Source organism: Ahaetulla prasina, chromosome 1, assembly GCF_028640845.1.
Source record: "Ahaetulla prasina isolate Xishuangbanna chromosome 1, ASM2864084v1, whole genome shotgun sequence".
Lineage (NCBI taxonomy): Eukaryota > Metazoa > Chordata > Lepidosauria > Squamata > Colubridae > Ahaetulla > Ahaetulla prasina.
Genome location: NC_080539.1, coordinates 210301153 through 210322674, shown reverse-complemented (window position 1 = coordinate 210322674; position 21522 = coordinate 210301153). Strand labels below are relative to the sequence as shown.

The 21522-nt window shown below is 36.1% G+C and overlaps 1 protein-coding gene across 5 annotated transcripts in view; it reads right to left on the bottom strand.

Moving 5' to 3' along the window:
• The window catches only part of NCKAP1 (NCK associated protein 1), a 71155-nt gene that overhangs the window by 33717 nt on the left and 15916 nt on the right, over positions 1–21522 (bottom strand). For 3 of the 5 annotated variants that reach the window (XM_058189268.1, XM_058189249.1, XM_058189274.1), the window contains exons 3-8: positions 11580–11672; positions 11334–11390; positions 10322–10464; positions 10149–10239; positions 4682–4819; positions 606–654 (exon numbers count right to left, since the gene is read on the bottom strand). In XM_058189268.1, coding sequence (XP_058045251.1) covers positions 606–654; positions 4682–4819; positions 10149–10239; positions 10322–10464; positions 11334–11390; positions 11580–11672 — 571 coding nt within the window. Of the gene's footprint in view, positions 1–605; positions 655–2077; positions 2127–4681; positions 4820–10148; positions 10240–10321; positions 10465–11333; positions 11391–11579; positions 11673–21522 lie in introns of all 5 variants that reach the window. The other 2 variants (XM_058189259.1, XM_058189281.1) reach the window with 2 other exon arrangements.

Below are 21522 nucleotides of genomic sequence, written 5' to 3'. Positions count from 1 at the left end.
ATACTACACACTGTGCCAGCCAGTGTAATTAACAGAATTGTTGTGTCTCAATTTTAACTCTCTACTGGTCTTGAGTAGTTCTTCAGCAATAGCCTGTAGCATTTTTATGACTAAGTTCAACTTCCAAATTTGCCATGACCAAAATTTGAAACCAAGAACCTACTAATTCAAGTTTTGCTCTGTATGTTTTAGAAATGAAAGATGTATAGTTTGGGGCTGGTTGTAAGATGGTGGTACACATATTTTAGTTTACTAGTATAGTCAGCTTAAAATGTGGTGGGAATCAGGACTCAGTTTTTTCTTTCTATTACTTCAGTTACCCTCTATCATTCATTTTATGTCACAATAAAAATTAACTTCTAGTATTGAGCACTTAAAATTGTCAGCTGGATTTGAAAAGTCTAAAACATCAGCTGAAGATGAAATGCTGTTTAACATCATTTTTTATGTGACTGTACTCAAAAATATATAATTAAAGCTATGAATATATTGGGGCAGAGAATAGCACAAGTGTTCTGTTCTCTCAACAATTTCTTACACATTGATACTGTGACATTACAGTAAAGAACATTAATTGCAAGCACATCAGTAAAATTTAAACTTACAAATTATCCATTTTTCCATTGTATCCAGAGAGAGATATTCACATGGCATCTGTTTAAAAAAACCTACAGATCCTGGGTTTAGGAGAAAATGTCATTTTCTATTTTATGTTGAAACAAAATGTGAAAAACCTTTCCTATCTTTACATTCATTATTTTCTTCAAAAAGTGGAATTCTTGTTTGGTCTCCAGTAGAAATAAAATCCCTATAAATGCAAACAACTTGTATCGTGTTGTGCACTAGTAAGTATATTTAAAAAGCAATTTCCTAGCTTTTATATCTAGTGCATAAAAAATTAAATTCTATGAAAAGAATAATGGTTTTTCAATTGGCCATTCCAAAAATGTTCCAGGTAAGGATTAAAAACCTTCATCCTCTGGCCAACCTTAAACAGCCAAACCATCTCCCCAGCAAAGCATTCTACCTCTTATAATAGCTGGTTAAGAGATTCAGGTGTTTCCAGACATTTCAAAGAGAAAATGCAAGGATAATAAGCACCATTACTCCCTACTTTCTCTCACATGGATAAATTGATGATGTCAAGTGACAGGTGTTTTGTGATTTTCTGTTTGTAGGTTTCTCCTGTTAGTCCTTGAGCTGAACTCATTTCTTAAAGAGGTAGCCATAAAATCCCTCTTTTTTGACATACAATTTTGACAAAAAGAATGTTGTCATTTTAAACGCCTATTGATTTCCAGGGAAGACATTTAAGCACATTCTTGATTCTCTTCCCACTAATAGCAATGGAACCCTTTTGGGTCATGTCTATAAGAAATGTTAAAAATTGGAAAAATTTAGAGTTCATGCAGCTGTTAACACTGCTTGACAGGAAAGAGAAAGGAACTGGAACTAAAGCTTCAAGTATGTACATACTACACACTGTGCCAGCCAGTGTAATTAACAGAATTGTTGTGTCTCAATTTTAACTCTCTACTGGTCTTGGGTAGTTCTTCAGCAATAGCCTGTAGCATTTTTATGACTAAGTTCAACTTCCAAATCTGCCATGACCAAAGTTTGAAACCAAGAACCTACTAATTCAAGTTTTGCTCTGTATGTTTTAGAAATGAAAGATGTATAGTTTGGGGCTGGTTGTAAGATGGTGGTACAGATATTTTAGTTTACTAGTATAGTCAGCTTAAAATGTGGTGGGAATCAGGACTCAGTTTTTTCTTTCTATTACTTCAGTTACCCTCTATCATTCATTTTATGTCACAATAAAAATTAACTTCTAGTATTGAGCACTTAAAATTGTCAGCTGGATTTGAAAAGTCTAAAACATCAGCTGAAGATGAAATGCTGTTTAACATCATTTTTTATGCGACTGTACTCAAAAATATATAATTAAAGCTATGAATATATTGGGGCAGAGAATAGCACAAGTGTTCTGTTCTCTCAACAATTTCTTACACATTGATACTGTGACATTACAGTAAAGAACATTAATTGCAAGCACATCAGTAAAATTTAAACTTACAAATTATCCATTTTTCCATTGTATCCAGAGAGAGATATTCACATGGCATCTGTTTAAAAAAGCAAATTTTAATCATCAATGGAAAACAGTAATCCAGTTAATGTAAGATTCATTTTCATCTAAGATCTACTTACATTTTAAAGAAAAGCAGTCTTTCAGGAAAATATAATGTACAGATATTTCAGGATTATAAAAATGGTTTAAAGTGTATTTTTAATACAGATTAAGCTATAATGGCTTAATCTATATTTTACTTTAAATGTAATGACTGTTACAATATCTTAGTTTTGGACTGGCATGATCAAAATATAGTGTCAGGACAGTTTAGCTACAATTCTACAAGGCAGTGTGAAGGGAGTAAGGTAGTTTAATAGAAGCACACATGTTGTTATTATCTAACCATTACATATAAATACACTGAAAGTTCTCCTGACTTGGAATTCTGAAGATCTTTAATACTTACTATTCAATTTGAGCTCAGAGACATACTTTCTAACCTATATTTAAGGATGAGCTAACTCTTCTTTGTGATGATTCTCTTGGGAGCCCCTTGGAAGAATATAATGACTTAATCATCACAATTTTGCCAACTGCGATAGCCACAGACATAATTCTAATGGATTAGTGCTGTCCAATGAAGCATAACTAAATATACTTATTGCATATATAAACACAGTATGTAGGATATGTGGAATGAAAAAAAAATAAGCAAGCACTATTTATGGCCTAACAATTTGTTATTTACTTTGATTCTGTAATTTAATCATTTAACATCCACAACATAGAAATTACAATTCTATGCTTAATGGCCCAAGTGTAATCTGACTTGCAATAAAATTAATAAAGAGAACTAGAGATAGAAGCATTTATGAAAAGTAATCTTAACATGGTGCTTGCCATTATGATGAGGTTGAATAAAATTCATTCGTGATGTAAAAATGTAATGGGAATAAACCTCTCCCTCACATAACAATACAATACAGAGATCCTCTACTAAACTTAAATTTTTGACAGTCAAAAATAATACTGGTTTACATAATGATTGGTTAAAATACGAAAAACTGACTGCCATCTGTCCCAAAAGTGATATTCCATAAGACAATTGGACTTTCCTGACATTTAAAAAAAAACCACATTTCACTTCTCATCCAAGAAGTTTCTTCAGTTCTTGGATGAAAAACAAAATATTTTTTTAAAAAACAAGCACCAAGAAAAGTACAGTTGCTTTTTGAAAAAGCACCTTTGGGGCAACCAGGAATATGGATGATTGAGACTCTCCATTAACATTCACTGCCATCTGATTTGGTGATATTCACTGATTTACATGGTTTTAAAAAGGGACTGGGCAAATTATTTGAGGGCATGGTTATCCATGCTTACTAATATCGATAGCAGAATATGATAGATTCAGTTACATCCTGACAGAAGAAGGGAATTCCCTCTCCAGTGTTCCATTTGTAAGCCTTCAGAATGCTTCTGATTGGCCTCAATATTGGAATATACAGTCTTTCAGTTGGCCAGTAGATTGCTTTTTAATTTACATATGGGAAAAATCCACGAATGTAGAAAGTGAATTAATGTACATAACTTGGCATTAATAATAATTTGTTTGTTTAGATTAAGTCCCCGTTTTACCACTTTACAGTGTTTGGGGCAGCTGAATATTCCCAGGTACCAGACCACTATATTAACTGGGTTCATATAAGATACCCCATCTAAGTTAAAAGAGCAACGCATACTTTATGATTTAGAATGGCACTATCTCAGACGGTTATTTTAAGCTTTTTCATTAATTAATTACTTGTTCACATTTCTGTACTGTTCATCTCCCTCAAAGTGGGACTCTGTACAATAAAACACTAAAACAAAAAAGAGTATATATAAAAGTTAAAAATATTAAGAGGAGACAAGAGGTTAAAGTTAGTTAAAAGGAGAAGGGAGAGCTTTCAGGGCAGAGGTGGGTTTCAGCAGGTTCTGACCAGTTCTGGAGAACCGGTAGCGGAAATTTTGAGTAGTCCAGAGAACCGGTAAATACCACCTCTGATTGGCCCTGCCCCCATCTATTCTCTGCCTTCCGATTCCCAGCTGATTGGGAGGAAATGGGATTTTCTAGTAACCTTCCTCTGGATTGGGGAAGGAATGGAGATTTTACAGTATCCTTCCCCTGCCAGACCCACCAAGCCAGACCCACCAAGCCATGCCATGCCCACCAAGCCACACCCACAGAACTGGTAGTAAAATTTTTTGAAACCCGCCACTGTTTCAGGGGTCTAAAACAGCCTCATGGTTGCGGGCTCCCCGGGTTCTTTACATGAGGCTGCAGAAGCAGGTTTTAACTAGTTAAATAAATATAGTTATTTGCCTGAATATAAGATGTTATGCAAATGCATCGCTTAATGTTAACCTACATTTAGGCATAATATATAAACTCAGCAAGCAAGCTGAATTCAAAGGATAATTAAGATTCGTGGATGAAAGTTCTCCATTCCTCCCCACACATCATCAGAGCTGCCCCTTCCCTATGGCATGAGGAGGAACCAAGGAAGGAATTATTCCTGGTTTCAAGACATAAATATAACACAGATCAATCAAAGAGTGACATACTGTGTCTGACTGTGCAGGATTAAGCATTGTGCTGGGAGCACTGATGAGGCTCAAGAGCTGGGCATTTCTCCACTGATCAGCTGAAAGGTTCCGACGAGGATAGACCATCTGAAGTGAGATGAGGGCATCTGAAAGAGCCTAGAGCACAAATTAATAATAAATCAAAATATCAAAACCCCCACTAGCATATCAAAATATCAAAAACCCCACTAGCAGTTAAAAGGAAGAAACAGCTGCGAGCACACATTGCTCCCAGAAGCACAAAGCTGAAGCCTGAAGATGACGAATGAGACTTCGTCGAAACGTCGCCAAGACACTTCCAATTTTACGCGGGAGAAAACCCAAATAACCAAAGACTTATACACACACACACACACACACACACACACACACACATACATTTTTAAATCTGATAATTAATAAATAACATTTAAATCTAACATCACAGATTCAAACATCCAAAGTCACTCATGTTTAAGACATTCATAGCAGAACCTGAATGTTGACTCCAATTTGCATGCTAAAAGTAGTAATTTACGTGACTACATGTAAAATATACCCTGCTGTTTTTAAGTGCCTGTATATCCAGAGAACCGGCAAGCTAAGCCTGCATCTAAACAGCTGTGATGGGATATATAGTAAATTCACATTCTATCCCTGACTGAAAGAAAACAGTATTACTTATTGCTATTTATTACAAAGGCTTACACATCAGTCCAAATGTATTTGATTCTAAATGGCTTACACATCCATATTCCGCAACAAGACAAAAACAAATAAAATACATTCAATGTATCATCATCACCTCATATACAAAGAACCAAAATCCAATTAAAACAGATATTCCTCCTGTGGGAAAGAGAGAAACTCACAACACACCAGCCTCTGTAGCTTTCTTAAAAAGCCATACATATTAGCTTTCTAAAATATCAAATGGGTTGGGGCTAATCAGATTTAAATGGGGGGGGGGGAAAGAAACTGAGACAGCTCAGCCCCTCAGCCCTTGCAATGAGAGAATAATCTGTTCACAAGTCTTCCCTACAAATCTTATTGAACAAGTATACACCACAGGGAGGGTGTGGTTTTCTAAACACTCAGCTGCTGAATCATGAAGAATTGCACTACCAGCCAACACTTGCAACTCTGAAAGAAGAGGCATTACATGGACAATCAAGTGGCAACCATAACTGTTGCATTTTGGATTGCCTCTACTACCTAGGTATCTTTAAGGACATGTAAAGTGCACTGTAACAGCGTTCCTTGAGCCTCTGGCGTTTAGCCATCCCGGCCACATGACCACAGAGATGTCTTTGGAGAGCGCTGGCTCTTGGGCTTTGATACAGAGATGAGCACCGCCCCCTAGAGTTGGGAATGACTACTAGCACATATGTGCAAGGGGAACTTTTAACTTTACATTTAAAGTGCATTGGACTACTGTAGTTGAAAAGTAGTCAAGGCACCTTAACTATGAGGAGGACATTTTGATTCAGAAAAGGCCATAACTGGCATACAAGATGAGAAGGTCCTCCTTAAATACAGCTGCCTCTTGTTCTTCAAGTCAAACCAGGGAATCTAGGAGGAACTGCAGGTTATGAAGCAGTTCAGCACAAGAGATGCTGATCCTATCCAGAACTAAAGATGGAATATTTATTTATTTATTGAATTTATATTGCCGCCTATTCGCCCATGGCAAATATACAGATGGATTCTGAACCCAAAGTCATTCCAACGTTTTGGAACTGAACCTGCTTTTTGCCATCCAGACATTAATAATTCCAAGCCCTAGATCAGGACTTCAGCAAATGTTCCAATTAGCAGGGGGCGAGGTGGGGTGGGGGGCAAAATATTTGACTGAGAATCTTATGTCACCTCCATAAGGTAGACCAGACTAAGACATAGATTTTAAGTGTAGACTTAAAGCTATTTTTATTAGAACAGGTATACAGTAACAGAATTTTGCATATCTGAGTGTGTTTCCCTTCCTCCCTCTTTTATCTTAATGGAATTTGTAAGGGGCAGGGGAGGAACGGTCTGAGTAATTTTCATAAACCACTTTCTTGGTCTGGGTTCAAATTTTGTTTATTTGATTGATGCCTTGGCAATGAATCTTCCCTGTGTACCCTCAAGGACATCTTCTGTACTCACTAATTCTTAACTTTCTGTTTATGGATGACTTCCCCCAGTGGCTTTATATAGATGTTAAAAAGATTCTAACAGTGCCAAGTCCAGTGGAATTCCATAACAGAACGCCCTAGGCCTTAACTTCTTCCATCACCAATGACTGGAATTGCCCTCTTAGGAAAAAAGATCACAACCCTCTGACACACTGTAGGACACCATAATCAATGGTACTGAAGGCCACTGAGAAATCAAGCAAAATTGTAAGGATTGCACTTCTCCTATTCCAATCTTGCCACAGCTCGCTACTAAGGGAGATTAATGCGGTCTTGAAACCATACCTAAGCATGAAACAGTCCAAAAAGCATCCAAACAATCTGTTTCATCCAGGTTCCCCTGCAACTGGAGGCCTATCTTCTCAACAATCTAAGCAGGTGTTTTGAGCTGTACTGCCTTAAATTATTTATTAAAAAATGTAATAAGTAGATAAAAAGAGCCAACTGGAGATGTAAGAGTGACATTGTACACAGTAGTGGGTTCCTCTTACCTTTGTTACTGGTTCGTAACCGAATGTTTGCATGCGCTCTCTTCGCTTGTGGCGCTTCTGCGCATGCGCAGAACCTTCTGCGCATGCGCAGAACCTTCTGCGCATGCGCAGAGCGTCCGTGATGACATCTGAGTGGGTGGGCAGAGCCTCCTGTCGCTGCCACTACTGGTTCACCCGATCTGGGGTGAACCGGCAGAAACCCACCACAGATTGTACACCTGAAAAACTTGAAAAGTAGCAGTAAACCTATCTGCACATTGTCTTTGTCTATCTATACCTTCCTTGAGGTTTTCATCAACCAGGAAGGGAAAGAATCTCAGGTACTAGATGCTAAAGCTGATGCCACAGAAAATCTAATCCATTTCCTCAGAGCCTGGCTCCAGGCCATATCACATAAGATGTAATTCTGGTCACTTATATAGTGTTTGTATAGCAGACTTTCAACTTCCAACTAATTTGAGTGATTTTATTTCCCAATTCTAACAGCAGCCCAAGAAATTCTCCTCTATTGCATTCTTTGTGGTTTATTTGAATAGGACAGCTAGGTGGTAATTCATACAATAATAATGCGAGACATACTACCATTTTGCCACAGTTACTGCCACAGTATAGGCTTGAACCTATGTTTTTATCTTATTTGATCAGATTCACACTTTTTTTGGGTCAGGATTGCTCTATGCATCTCTCCAGCCATTTCATCTGCTGAAGCTCCTCAGTAAACTCAGTATTTCTCCATGATCAGTAACAAGCAGAGGTCACTCAGGTACAATCCTGTCTAAGGCTGCGGTTGTCTCCACAATAAATAACCAAGGCCTTTCCACAACTGTCTTCCAGGGCTTCAGTAAATTATTTAAGTCCTCTGGAAAGCAGATGGATCCATTAGACATCTGAGGCAGACCAAATGAATAGATCCATTCATCCTACAAAAGATTGGTAGTACTAATTAACTCCATAGCAATCAAAGAGTAGTTTGTCTATGACAAAGGACAGATGATAATATCCTCCATTCTTGATTCATATTGCATCTGCTCTGAGACACAAACTAAATCTAGCAGAGAGCCCAATTGCTTCCACTGCCTATGACCTATTAAGGTACACCACCACTTGGAACAATCAGAACCAAATGGTTCATCTACTCAATCCTCTGCTCTCTCCAGGCCATTAACTCATTCTTATTGTACTCCACATCTTTGGTTACCTGACCTTGTCCAGTACTCCAAGCCAAGGCTTGGCATCACACAACTCCCAAATGTGTCCTTTAACATCTCTGCTCCATCACAAATACACTTCTATTTACTTTTATTATGTTTTACTGTTCCTTTTTGCAAAGTTACTGCTTTAAACCAGCTGCAAAAAAATGCAGGGAGTTTTTTAAAATACAGACAAATGGTGACAGATATTAGAAGCTTTAAAAGCCATTTGGTTGCTGGCTAACATGATTATATCATCTTGTTCATAAAGAATGAAGCTGGTTACTATAAATTCAATCCAAATATACAGCAATCAAAATCTTTAACAGAGCTTTACAGAATGGAGGGAAAGTGAGTTTTATTTCCCTTTTGTCTTACAATTCCTTCAAGATTCATTCCATTAACTCTGATTAATTTAAACATTCCTTTTCATTTGCTTGTGAATAGTTACCATTGCCATGCATATTTTGCATTCAGTAAGAAAATGACAATTATGAATGTCATATTTTTAGCAGAGTGTAAAATTCTTCTTTAATGAGACTACTGCAAGCACAGTCTAGGAGGTGAAAACGCTGTGTCCCAAAGTATCATATATAATTATTTTTATATTTTTGAGAATAATATATAATTATTTATATATTTTTATATTTTTGAGAATACTGAGAAAATGTGGTAAGCATATATGATACCAAAGGGATAGTGAAGGCTAAAATATTGAAGTGAATAATGACTATGAAATGTTGGTTAGATTCCAAGATTTACTGTATTTTTCGGACTATAAGACACACTGGAGTATAAGATGCACCAAGATTTCGAAGAGGTTAAACAAGAAAAAAAAAGTTTTTGCCCTCCTCAGCCCCATTCTGCAGGCCTCCCAAACCCTCTGCACATCCCGTTTTTCACAAAAACAGGGCCTGCAGAGGGTTTGGGAGGCCTGCAGAGTGCTCCTGGGGGCTGGGGAGGGCAAAAACGCGATGCATGGGGGGTTTGGGAGGCCAAAAATGGGGCCATTTTTCATGAAAACGGGCCCATTTTTTTTGCAAAAATGGGGCCTGCAGAGTGCTTCTGGAGGCTGGGGAGGGCAAAAATGCCCCCATTTTTGGCTTCCCAAATCACCCATGCATCATGTTTTTGCCCTCCCCAGCCCCCAGGAGCACTCTGCAGGCCTCCCAAACCCTCTGCAGGCCCTGTTTTCGTGAAAAATGGGCTTGTTTTTGGCAAAAACAGGATACACAGGGCCGGGTTTGGGAGGCCAAAAATGGCTGTATTCAGTGTATAAGACGCACCAACATTTCCACCCTCTCTGGGGTGGGGGGGAGTGCATCTTATACTCCAAAATGTGTGGCAAGAAATGACTGAACATTATTTCACTATAAAATATTTACAAATTCAGAAGTCAGGGGAAAAACATAAAGAAATCACAATTACACAGCAATTTACACATTTTGTTTACAAGGGACAAATAAAAACTTTTTATCTATTTATGCAACTGGCCTAATTAACAATCTATTAAAATTTTAAAATCATTAAAGAAAATAGTGACAGACACATTATAAAGCACTTAACTGAATTTTAAAAATACAATTCAGCAAACAGAAAAATTCACACATACTTTACTATGTGGTACAAATTCTTCCATCATTTTCTTCAACGGATTCTCATAATCCACAATCATTTGGCCAAGACGTGGGTACTCTCTATCACTGAAAGCAAAAGAAGAATTCAGTGTAAAAATACTTTTGCAAAGTGAATGAGGTCCCCAAAGGCCCCCAGTGTATCAGATACCTTGCTCCATGGGTCATTTCATGAGCATAGTTGTACAATCCTATGATGGCTTTCCGTTCTTCAATCCGAGACAGCAATATCATTAATGTTGTGTAGGTTATGATTAAGTCTAGATAGTTCTTTGTTAAATCAAAGTTTACGGTCTGAAATTAAAATTCAAAGAAAGTTCTTTTTAAAAAATTATGCGAAATGTATCAATTCGTTGATTAAACAATGCACACTTTTTACGGCAGATTACTCATATCACATTCAAGTTCTTATTCTTCATGCATTTTTCCATGCCCATTGACTCTGGTGTCTGTGACTGACACAGGCCCAACCATTTGGAGTTCTCAGATTTTGTCTGACTTATTAACTTGTCCCGGCCAAAATCTTCTAGGTGAGCTCATCCAATAAAATAATTGTCAAATGTCTTGAAAATACATTTCTGGGTTCCAGATGTAAAAATAGTTAATGACAAAATTTAAAGTTCTCTCAGTAGCTGATATCCTAATTCTCCATCCTCTGCCTGACAAATCAGTATACTGTTGCATGGAACAGTCAGAGAAGTAGGATTTTTTATTTTTGTGGTAGTTTGGGGGAAATTTAAAAGAAAAACCTTTAAAGATAATTAACCCTACTCATTTATTAAACCTATTCAGCCAATGGCTTTGTTTTGCCAAAATCCATTAGGAAGCTCCATAGTTTGTCATCAAGGATCATTGCCTGAATTTTTAACAGCTCCTAGACCTTCTTTTGCTTAATTTTAAAACATAAAAATTAAATACTATGCACATTTAAAGACCCCATATTGAACAGATATTCCTAATCCAGCATTATTTAACAGTTATTTAATCAGATTTAAGCAGATGAACCACAGTAATTTGGTGTATGAACCCCATGTCCCGTTTTCAATCCTTTAAGAATGTAAGAAACAAATCCAGCTTGATATAACTGCAACAATACAACCCTGATATTCCCTCATAATGTTTCTATCTTAATTGTTTGAAAGATTCATTTTTTTCAGACTTACAATATCAAAGAAGACTTGGCAAACATCAATAGTATTCAATAGTTCACAGACATGATCCTTTGAAATAAAAAGGAAGAGAAAGGTATGATTGTTTATTAGACTATAGCATTTTACAGTAACAAATAATTTATGATAGGCTATATATAATTCTTAAAGTAACATCATAGGGAATGATTTTATCTATACTTAATGGGAACTTTTAGCTACAAGCCTCACAAGAAAGTTAATCTATATTTAGATCTTTACCTTAAATTCCATAACATCAACAAAAGTGAAGTAATATAAAGCCAGATTCTTCAGAATTTCTGATTTCTCTTTCTGCAGCTGAGCTAGCTGTTGCTGTAAATTAAAGAAAAAATATATTTAGACATATACACATACTTTTATGCATAAGCAATAGTTTAGTTTTGGAAAATCAAGAAATCATATTGCAAGAAGCATGTGAATCATGTTTTTCATAATTTCTTTTTACTGATGATTTTACTGTATAGCTCTAATATCAAGTTGTATTTTATAGGAATTTTACAAAAATCAATAAATAGCAGGATGCAGTCTTTTCTGCTATAAACTCAGTGGAGTTCTCCCTCTGTGAATACAAACATCTACCATAAGGCTGGCTGTTAGGGAAGCAAGAGGGTGGACAGAATAAACATTTTTTTGCATGACATCTAAATCAACCAAATTACTTCAAGGAAATGTATATACTTTAACCATTGTGTGTGGTTTTTTGTTTTTAAGACCAAAGCATTGCCTAAACCCAGAAAGGATGGTTCTTCCAAGGTAGCATGAATTCTCTTTCTATCTACTTATGCACAGACCATGGTTAAAGAGCAATGCAAGGCAGGAAAGGAGATGGTATCATGTGCATATCTCTTAATCAGTCAGATTGGTTAACAGGTCATGTAAATCAGATCTTTGTTTCTTTTCTTGAAATCTGTCACTGAACCAAAGCGTTAACTATTGAACACAAACTATGTGTGTATATAAGCAAGCCAGCCATCCATTCCAAATAACAAGTAGCTCTCTGTGATACACAGGTGCGTGTGCACACATTTCATGAGCAAAGGTATGCACACACACAAAAAAAGAGGACTCCACTGGGCTCTCTGCAATCTTTTCATGAGAGCCGACAATGATTCAAACCATATTCGACTATTAACTTTAATTAGTCCTGGTTACTTGGTAATTAGTATCCATTAGTACAGAAACTGTGACATAGTCACAGAAGATCTAAATATGAAATTAAAAGTGTTATGTATTGGTTATACAGATAAGTTAGCCAAAGCAAAACCATTTATGAGCACAAATCAGCATGATGAAAAGAAAGACAGATTTCTTGATGTGGGAAAGATTGGTGATAACAGAGTTTACAGGTTTACTACAGAAAAACAATACACTTTTAAAATTCAGAACTTACCAAAAAGAATATCCAGGCAAAGCCACGTTAAGCATGCAAAATAAAATGTAGATACAAACATAAAATACGGTAACGGTTCTTTAACCAGGCCAATATAACACAATATACATTGAAACACAAGCAACAAAAGAAACAAAGATGAAAAAGAAGCAAGAGGCTAGCATGTTAAGACATTGGTGAAGATATGGAAGAGCAAAATATGAAAACAAGAATATTCAGTGAACATAGCTTTCACACAGTATTTTTCAGCAATATTACCTTTTGGGATGCTACATACATTACACTCTGGATGCTATGATAAAGGCAGTGATTTCCTTAAAGCTTCATACTGAGTTTCATGTATTTCACAGATTTGAAACTGTATGTATAATATGCTATGTTAGTTGAGGATGGGAAGCAGCAATATTCTGAGAGAAATGGTATGTTCTTTTTGAGATACAGTCTTAAGTCAGGCCAATATATGAGGGCAATACAGTTTTTCAATCCGTTCACAAAAGTCAAATAGAATGTTATTCGTTTTCCATTTTTTCATAAACATTCAAGCAATTCTCTATTACTTTCTCTTAAAATACCTTAATTAAATGCAGATAAATTGCACCTGAAAATCATTAACAGGAATCATTTTTGGAAGCACAAATAAGAACTGTCGTTGACAGTTGTTACTAGTAATGGATGAAATAAGATCTGCTGAAGGGTTTACAAGGATACCAAATGCATATTAATAGAATCAGTTTTAGTCAACCATGGAGAAATATTTACCCATTTATATCATTCAGAAGATAATCAGAAGAAACAAAAACAGATAACTTTGGTTTTAAACAGACTACAAAATAAATACGAAGGCCATATTTGGTCCCATTCTCAAGATAATATCACTTGGATTGAGATCATCTAAAATGCAATTCCACAGATACGGAAGTAAAACTATTCAGAGTACCATAGGTTTTGGCTAATTGTAGCTTAGCTACATATCTGTACAAACTTAAAGTTTGCATTTTCTTAACTGCATAGTTGCAAAGCAATTGTGGTTTGCTTTTTAGCTTGTGTTGTCTGAAGATGGTATGACAGTTTCTTTCAGCTGAAATAAAGTCAACAAGGGAAAAATAAAACTGGTTGCCTTCTTCCCTATTCAGACTGACAGCAATCTAGAAGCAAATCCTAGATGGATAACCTGAAGTTGCATTATCTGAAAAAGAAGCTGTAAGTACTACCCAGGATATAAAATCAATTTGAACTAGGACCGCTGTCAATAAGTGATTTGGTCACAAAATGTGATATCATGTACTGTACCAATTAGCAACAGCAATTCTGTCAGTCCTGGCAACTATCATAACTTCAGGATTGTGCAGGTTGTTCAGCAGGAAAAAGCTGCAGTCCCACATAAAAGAGTGTAGAGCACGGGTGTCAAACTCGCATGGTCATATTGTCGTCACATGATGTATCATGACTTTTTTCCCCTTTGCTAAAACAGGGGTGGGTGTGGCCAGCGCGTGATGCATCCGGCCTGTGGGCCATAAGTTTGACACCCCTGGTGTAGAGGATGCATGGGTGCCATGAGTGGGGAATGGGGAACGCCGGCAGGCCAGCAATCATGATCACCTGACCACAGGGATTCTACAATGGCCACAACTTTGTGTACCTATTGTTAAGTCCCCCTTGTACAGCACCAGCATAATTTTGAATGGTTGCTCAACAAATGGTTGCAAGTTGAGGATTATCTCTATTATATATCTACATAGCTAAGTCATAACAGACCAATCATATCATCTGAATGTGATCATTCTTAATGTTGATATTCTTCATCCCTTTCTAACTGACATTAGTAATCAATTTCATGATATTATTTTATCCACTTGGAGTATATCTAATGAGTCAATATGTATAAGCAGCTAATGTGAGATAATTAACTAAGCAGGAAACATAAAGTCATTGATTAAATAAAAACGCATTTTAAAATGTTTATTTTGCAAAGCTATTATATTGTTCAGCCTGTATAATTTGGTTTGGAATAAGGTGACATTTTTCTGTTTTTCCCAGTATTAAAAATAATCTTATACTAAAATGGACTCAAATTTAAGATATTTATAACATCTTTTCTTAGCCAATGGATGACCATTGTTGTATGATTTAAGTGTTTCATAGAAAGTACTGGAGATGATTCCAGCTAAAAATAACTATTCTTATATAAAAGACTTTTCTATCTTTTTAGAAAACTTAGAATAGTCCCATTAACATAAAATTATAAAATATCAATATATTTGATATTGACGGGACCTTGCCGATTATTTAGTCCAATCTCTCCAAATGCTTAAATCCATAACTTTTAATAAGAGTTAATAATATTTTTCATTAAAAAAATGAAGCAAGTTGTGACTAATTTGTGCTAACTGATAATGCACAAAAAAAAAACCTGAACAGAAAAAGAATCAATAAAGGAGACTATGTGTAGCTCAGGATTGAAAGGAGGGTTCTTGGTGCTCTCTAAGGTTAGTTGTTTTCTTGCAGATGCTTCATTACCCAAAGTAGGTAACGTCATCAATGCTGGAAAAAGGATCAAATATGAAGGTAGTGGAGAAGGAGAAAAGTAGGCAGAAGAAAAATCAAATTAGAAAGTGGAGAAATTCACTTTCAGGGGGTGGAAGGGGGGTTCATAAGGTTCATAAGATTCATAAGGAGAAAGATTCCACAAAATTCGCCAATGTCTTTCCAGCTTGGAATGTGGCTAACCACTCAATTCAAGGCCCTTTTCCATTCTGGTCGTGTAAAACCAGAGTAGAGTTGCTTTTGAGGGGTTGGACAAAAGTCTTATAAAAGCCACGCTTTTCCTACTTTTTGTCTCTAGTATTTCTCTTTCTACTCAACTTTCTTGTAATTTGTAATATGAATCTAGCTTTTTTGGGGAGGAGAGATTTTGGTGTGTGTTTTCACATATGCAATAACAGTACCCATCTGATCCCTCATTCTAGATCTTCAGGTTAGTGCTCTACAGGGTTAAAAAAACCCTTTTTCTTCTGCAAGTGTGCTAGAATACTTGGCTGGAGCTTGTACAAAGATTAATTAAATGGAAATATAATGCTATTGCAACCAGCTTTGCTATTCTGCAGCCTATTATTTTTTTTACTTTGCATGATTGCATAATTTAGCTTCAACTGTAAGAAGTATAGCAAACATTTTATATGTCATCAATGAATAATACGCAAAATATCCAGACTCCATTTCTAAAGACACATATTACATTAAAAATGTTCATTTGAATTCTAGAATCTTTCCAAAGTGAAACCTTTTTGTGTGCAAAAGTCAATATATGTTTTCTAGGTAATGTTCAGGGATCTCCATTCTAAAAACCCACGCATAGCCAAATAAATAAATAAATAAAATACAAATGTGATTTTATTTACATAAGATAGCTAATATATATATTTAATAATTTTTCTTTTTTGACAGTTTAAATAGTATCTCTAGCAAGTTTCTGAGACGTTTCGGGGACAGCAACCTGCTCCTAACATATCACAATCAATAATTAACTACAATATATCAGGAAAAAACTTGGTAAAATGAAAATAAGAAGGAAAATGTTTAAGTAGATCATATTTTCAGGTTTTAAATGAATTATCTATTCCATTCAATGTGTTTAAGTTGCGTAAGGATTTGACAAATTTCTGTTTTTATTTCTGTTAATTTTACTTACAGTATTTAATGTTTAGATTCTATGATTAATAATTTCTAAAATAGCAAGATGTTCATTTTGCAGTTAACTGGTATAGTTGAGTCTTATCTAATCAGTAACAATTCAAGGAAAGTAATGAAAGTATATATTTTTTGACAGTCCATCAATTAAATATTTATTGATTAACTTCTGCAATACTTCTACCAGTTCCTTTTTTAAATCCCAAAGGAAGGTTACTATTTTCTGGGACCAACCCTTATGAAAGAAAATTGCTTAGGTCAGGCAAGTAGAACATTCTGTCAATGTGATTTTTTAGTCGGTCATTACTGTAACTATTGCCAGCAATCTTCTCAACTCTGGAGCTATGGGAATGGGTGGGTCAGTGATATGCTCTGTTTCCTCCCCACATGAAAAGAAAATATTAGTAAAATATTTCTCTCTCATTCCCCCCCTTCTTTTAGTAAATCACCACATCTCCAACTCAGAACATCTTAAGCATAATGTAGCCTCGCCCAGCCTCTGAAATGGAAGTTTCAGAGGCTGAAGAAAGGAGGTTTCAGAGGCTGAAAAAAAAGCAAGGCGCAGAGCTCACAACCAACCAACCTGTTGCTAAAGTTCACTTCTGAGAACAGCTGATTGGGGGTATTCTGGGAGGCCATCCACCCGCCAATCAGCTTTTTTCTTATTTTCCTTCCCAAAAACTAAGGTGGGTCTTATATACGGTGTGTGTGTGTATGTGTATATGTACATACACACACACACACACACTATATATATATATATATTTGTTTTCTGAGGTTTTTGCGGGTGTTTGTATGTAGGTCTTTGGTTATTCGGGTTTTCTCCAGCGTAAATTTAGAAGTGTCTTGGTGACGTTTCGACGAAGTCTCATTCATCATCTTCAGGCTTCAGCTTCGTGCTTCTGATCACACATTGCTCCTAGAAGCATGAAGCTGAAAACATCAGCCTGAAGATGACAAATGAGACTTCGTCGAAACGTCGCCAAGACACTTCCAATTTTACGCGGGAGAAAACCCAAATAACCAAAGACCTACGTACAAACACCCGCGAAAACCTCAGAAAACACACACACACATATATATTGTGTGTATATATGTATATATACTATATATATAAGCTACGTTGCTGAGCTTGTCGATCAAAAGGTCAGCAGCTCAGCAGTTTGAATCCCTAGTGCTGCGTAAAGGGGTGAGCTCCCGTTACTTGTCCTAGCTTCTGCCAACCTAGCAGTTTGAAAGCACGTAAAAAATGCAAGTAGAAAAATAGGGACCACCTTTGGTGGGAAGATAACAGCGTTCCGTGCACCTCTGGCATTTAGTTATGCTGGCCACATGACCACAGAGACATCTTTGGACAGCTCTGGGTCTTCAGCTTTGAAATGGAGATGAGCACTGCCCCCTAGAGGCAGGAACAACTAGCACATATGTATGAGGGGAACTTTTACCATTATATAGTACAAATTAGCAACATGGAGACAGAAAAGTTACTTATCAACATGATTTTTGCCTTGATTATAATAGCCCTATAAAGGAATAGGGTCGGACTCTATAACGCTGGAGGATACATGAACATCTGAGGCTGCTTGTCTACTTCATGCATAACCTGTAAATCTGGTCTGTGCAATGGTTGGCCCATACAAAGTAGTAATTACCACAGGCATGAAACTACTAGGAATCAAAATTTAAACTGAGTACATATAACAGGAAGTGCTGCAAACCTTCTGAGATTAGAGAAAACTTGTTTTTGCATAATCATTTACTAATTTGTAGCCAGTATATGATGGGTTGTTTAACTGATCAAATGTCAATCAACCTGGCATTTCATTTGGATAATGCTAAAGTAAGAAACTCAAGTTTACATTGTTGAATGATTACACCTTAATTTGCATGTTTCTTAAGAATTGCGGGAAGAATAACACACGAACAACAGAACATTTGAAATTCAATACATTGCCTACTCCTATGATAATTCACTTGGCTTGAGTTATGCAAATGTATTTTTTAATATATATAAATGTTGTATTGTGGAGAAATGTAAGTTGTCTTAAAAAAACTTAAACTTTTAAGGCTTTTTTGCTTTTATTTTTATTATTTCTTCATAATCCAATTCACCAACTGAAATCATGACCATAAAAATCAAATTTGTATCTTTAATATTATAGCGTGTTTTCAAAAAATCCTATAGATGTAGTGTAGGATTTTTTCTAGGTAAATAAACCTACTGAATATTTATTTTTCATATTTAGGATCTACCTTTTATCCAAGAGATACCCAACATTCCCTCCTCTAATTTGTCCTAATGACAACAATCTGGTGATGTTGGGTAAAGTGAGAGAAGAAAAGAACCCCAAATCACCCTGTAAACTTTTGCAATAATGGGTGGAATTGAACCCAAATCTCCTGTCAATATTATAATTGTTATACAGTACTACTAAAAATATAATTACTGTACTACCTAATGACCTCATACAAGATATTTTGAAAAGTCAGAATCTGAAACATGCTTTGCTGTTACATTCAACATTACACCCTCTAAAAATTTCAGATTAAGCATGATTCTTTTTATTACAGTTTCATATATTCAGTTGCTTCCTTATTTATAAAATAGAACATAGTACTGCTGAGCAAACTCTTCAAAAAAGATGCTATTTAATTTGTGGAAGACTTTTCTCTTTGAGTCATTGAAAAAGCAGTACTCCCCATCCCCCAAAGTCTTGCATGGCTCCTCCATAGACATATGTTTTCCCCAGTGAAATAATTATGCATCAAATGTATGGAAAAACAGCTAGGAACTACTTACTAAGCAGTCACATGACCCTGGCAAAGAAAGTAGCTATTAAAACCATTTTAGCGCTCTGCTCTCAAAGGACTGGAGCAGAAAACTATAGAAAGTACAATCCAGTCAGTAAATATAAATGGGAGGCAATCATTTAGATATGGACCAGTCCCATTTAATGATCTAATAGATTGAATGGATGTAATTCAAGCAATAATTATGTCACCTTAATTGCAGCATCCACCATGAAAAATATAGCAACCTCTCAGCATAGTCATGTTCCCTAACCAATCCTAGGCAATTCATGTAAACATTGTGTAAATGATTATTTCGGTGAAATAAAATCTGTTTTTAAAGTGCATTTTAAGTTTACTCCTTAAATAACAAGAATGCTTAACTTCATGATTTACTTCAGTTAAATGCAAAGTAAACAAAAAAATATTTTAATAATTTTTACATTGTGAAAATCTCCTGGAAGGTATTTGCATCATGTGGAACCACATACAGTACTCACCGCTTCTAAAGCAATTGCCCTTCCCCCACCCAATCATGCACGGTTGCTTAGTCCGAGAGTCTCCAACCTTGGTCCCTTTAAGACTTGTGGACTTCAATTCCCAGAGTCCCTCAGCCAGCTGGCTGAGGGACTCTGGGAATTGAAGTCCACAAGTCTTAAAGGGACCAAGGTTGGAGACCCCTGGCTTACTCTGTTCTTATTTGTTTTTGGGCACAGCAGCTTTGTTAGAAAAAAGTGATATATCTTTTTTAAAAGATTTTTTTCCTTAATATGAACGGCCATCCTTCCTATGTACTACGTATACTACAAAACACTTCTCTGAAAAGTTTTGCATAGCCCTAAAATGTTTTTAACTTTTCCTGTGAGTATTATTAATCATTGCACAGAAATCAGTAATCGTTTTTCTTACTACAGAGTTAATTACTGTAAAATGCTAGTAGTATATAAAAGGAAAAAATACTTTCATTTCATTGCCATAATAAAACATTTCAGCTTTCAATATTTTTTCCATTGTTATTGTAATATGCTGACTCTGAAAACCGCTTAGAGAGGGCTATAAAGCACTGTGAAGTGGTATATAAGTGTTATTATCTCAAATCTTTCTCAAGTCTATCAGATATTTTTAGTAATTTGTTGCCAACGAAGTAGCCAAAAGGCAAGAGATTCCTGAGTAATTAAGTGAAACAATACATTTCTGATTATAATAATGCTAGACTGTACCAATTAAAACTGTTCTATAATCAGAGTTGCAGAAAACACGTGTGAGAGAAAATTCACTACTAAGAAATGGAATGTAGTTTCCTCCCAATCATATCTACAAATCAGATTTCTCAGTGCTATTAGGAGAGTCAAGGGGCAAAAATAAATTCAGAAGATTAAATTTCTGATCATCACCAGAATGAACAAATTCATTTTGACTGTATTGTCGAAGAAGGATATGCAAGGTGTTCGGTGCTCTGAAGCTCTTTTAAAAAGCTGGCTTTGGATCTTGCATTACTTCATATTTCAGTTCTAGTTCTGTTCTTGAAAGTTGATATTTTAGAAGATACTGTACAATTCTTCTTTCCATGTACACACCCTTGTACCCTGACAATTCCAAACCTCCATCTTGATCACATGATACTATTCACTTACCCAAGCCCATGTCTAAAACACCTTTAAGTTGTTACGTAGGTAGTCCTCAACTTACAACTACAATTGAGTTGAAAAATTCTGCTAAATAAGGTGGTTGTTAAGTGAGTTAACTTTTTACATGTCTCACTTTATGGCCTTTTTTGCCATAGTTGTTAAACGAATAACTGAAGTTGTTAAGTGAATTTTGCAGTTGTTTAGCAAATGTGGTTTCCCCCAATGATTTTGCTTGCCGGAAGCTGGCTGGGAAGGGTACAAATGGTGATCACATAACCCTGGGACATGCAGGTTTCCAAGCATCCAAATTTTGATCATGTGACCACGGGGATGATGCAATAGACGTAATGGTGAAAACTGGTCATTAATCCCTTCTTTTCAGTACCACTGTAACTTTGAACGGTCAAGGGCCGTGGATAGCTCAGGCTGTTAGGAGCCTGTTATTAGAACACAATAGCCTGCAATTACTGCAGGTTCAAGCCCGGCCCAAGGTTGACTCAGCCTTCCATCCTTTATAAGGTAGGTAAAATGAGGACCCAGATTGTTGGGGGGGCAATAAGTTGACTTTGTAAATATACAAATAGAATGAGACTATTGCCTTATACACTGTAAGCCGCCCTGAGTCTTCGGAAAAGGGCGGGATATAAATGTAAATAAAAAAAAAAAT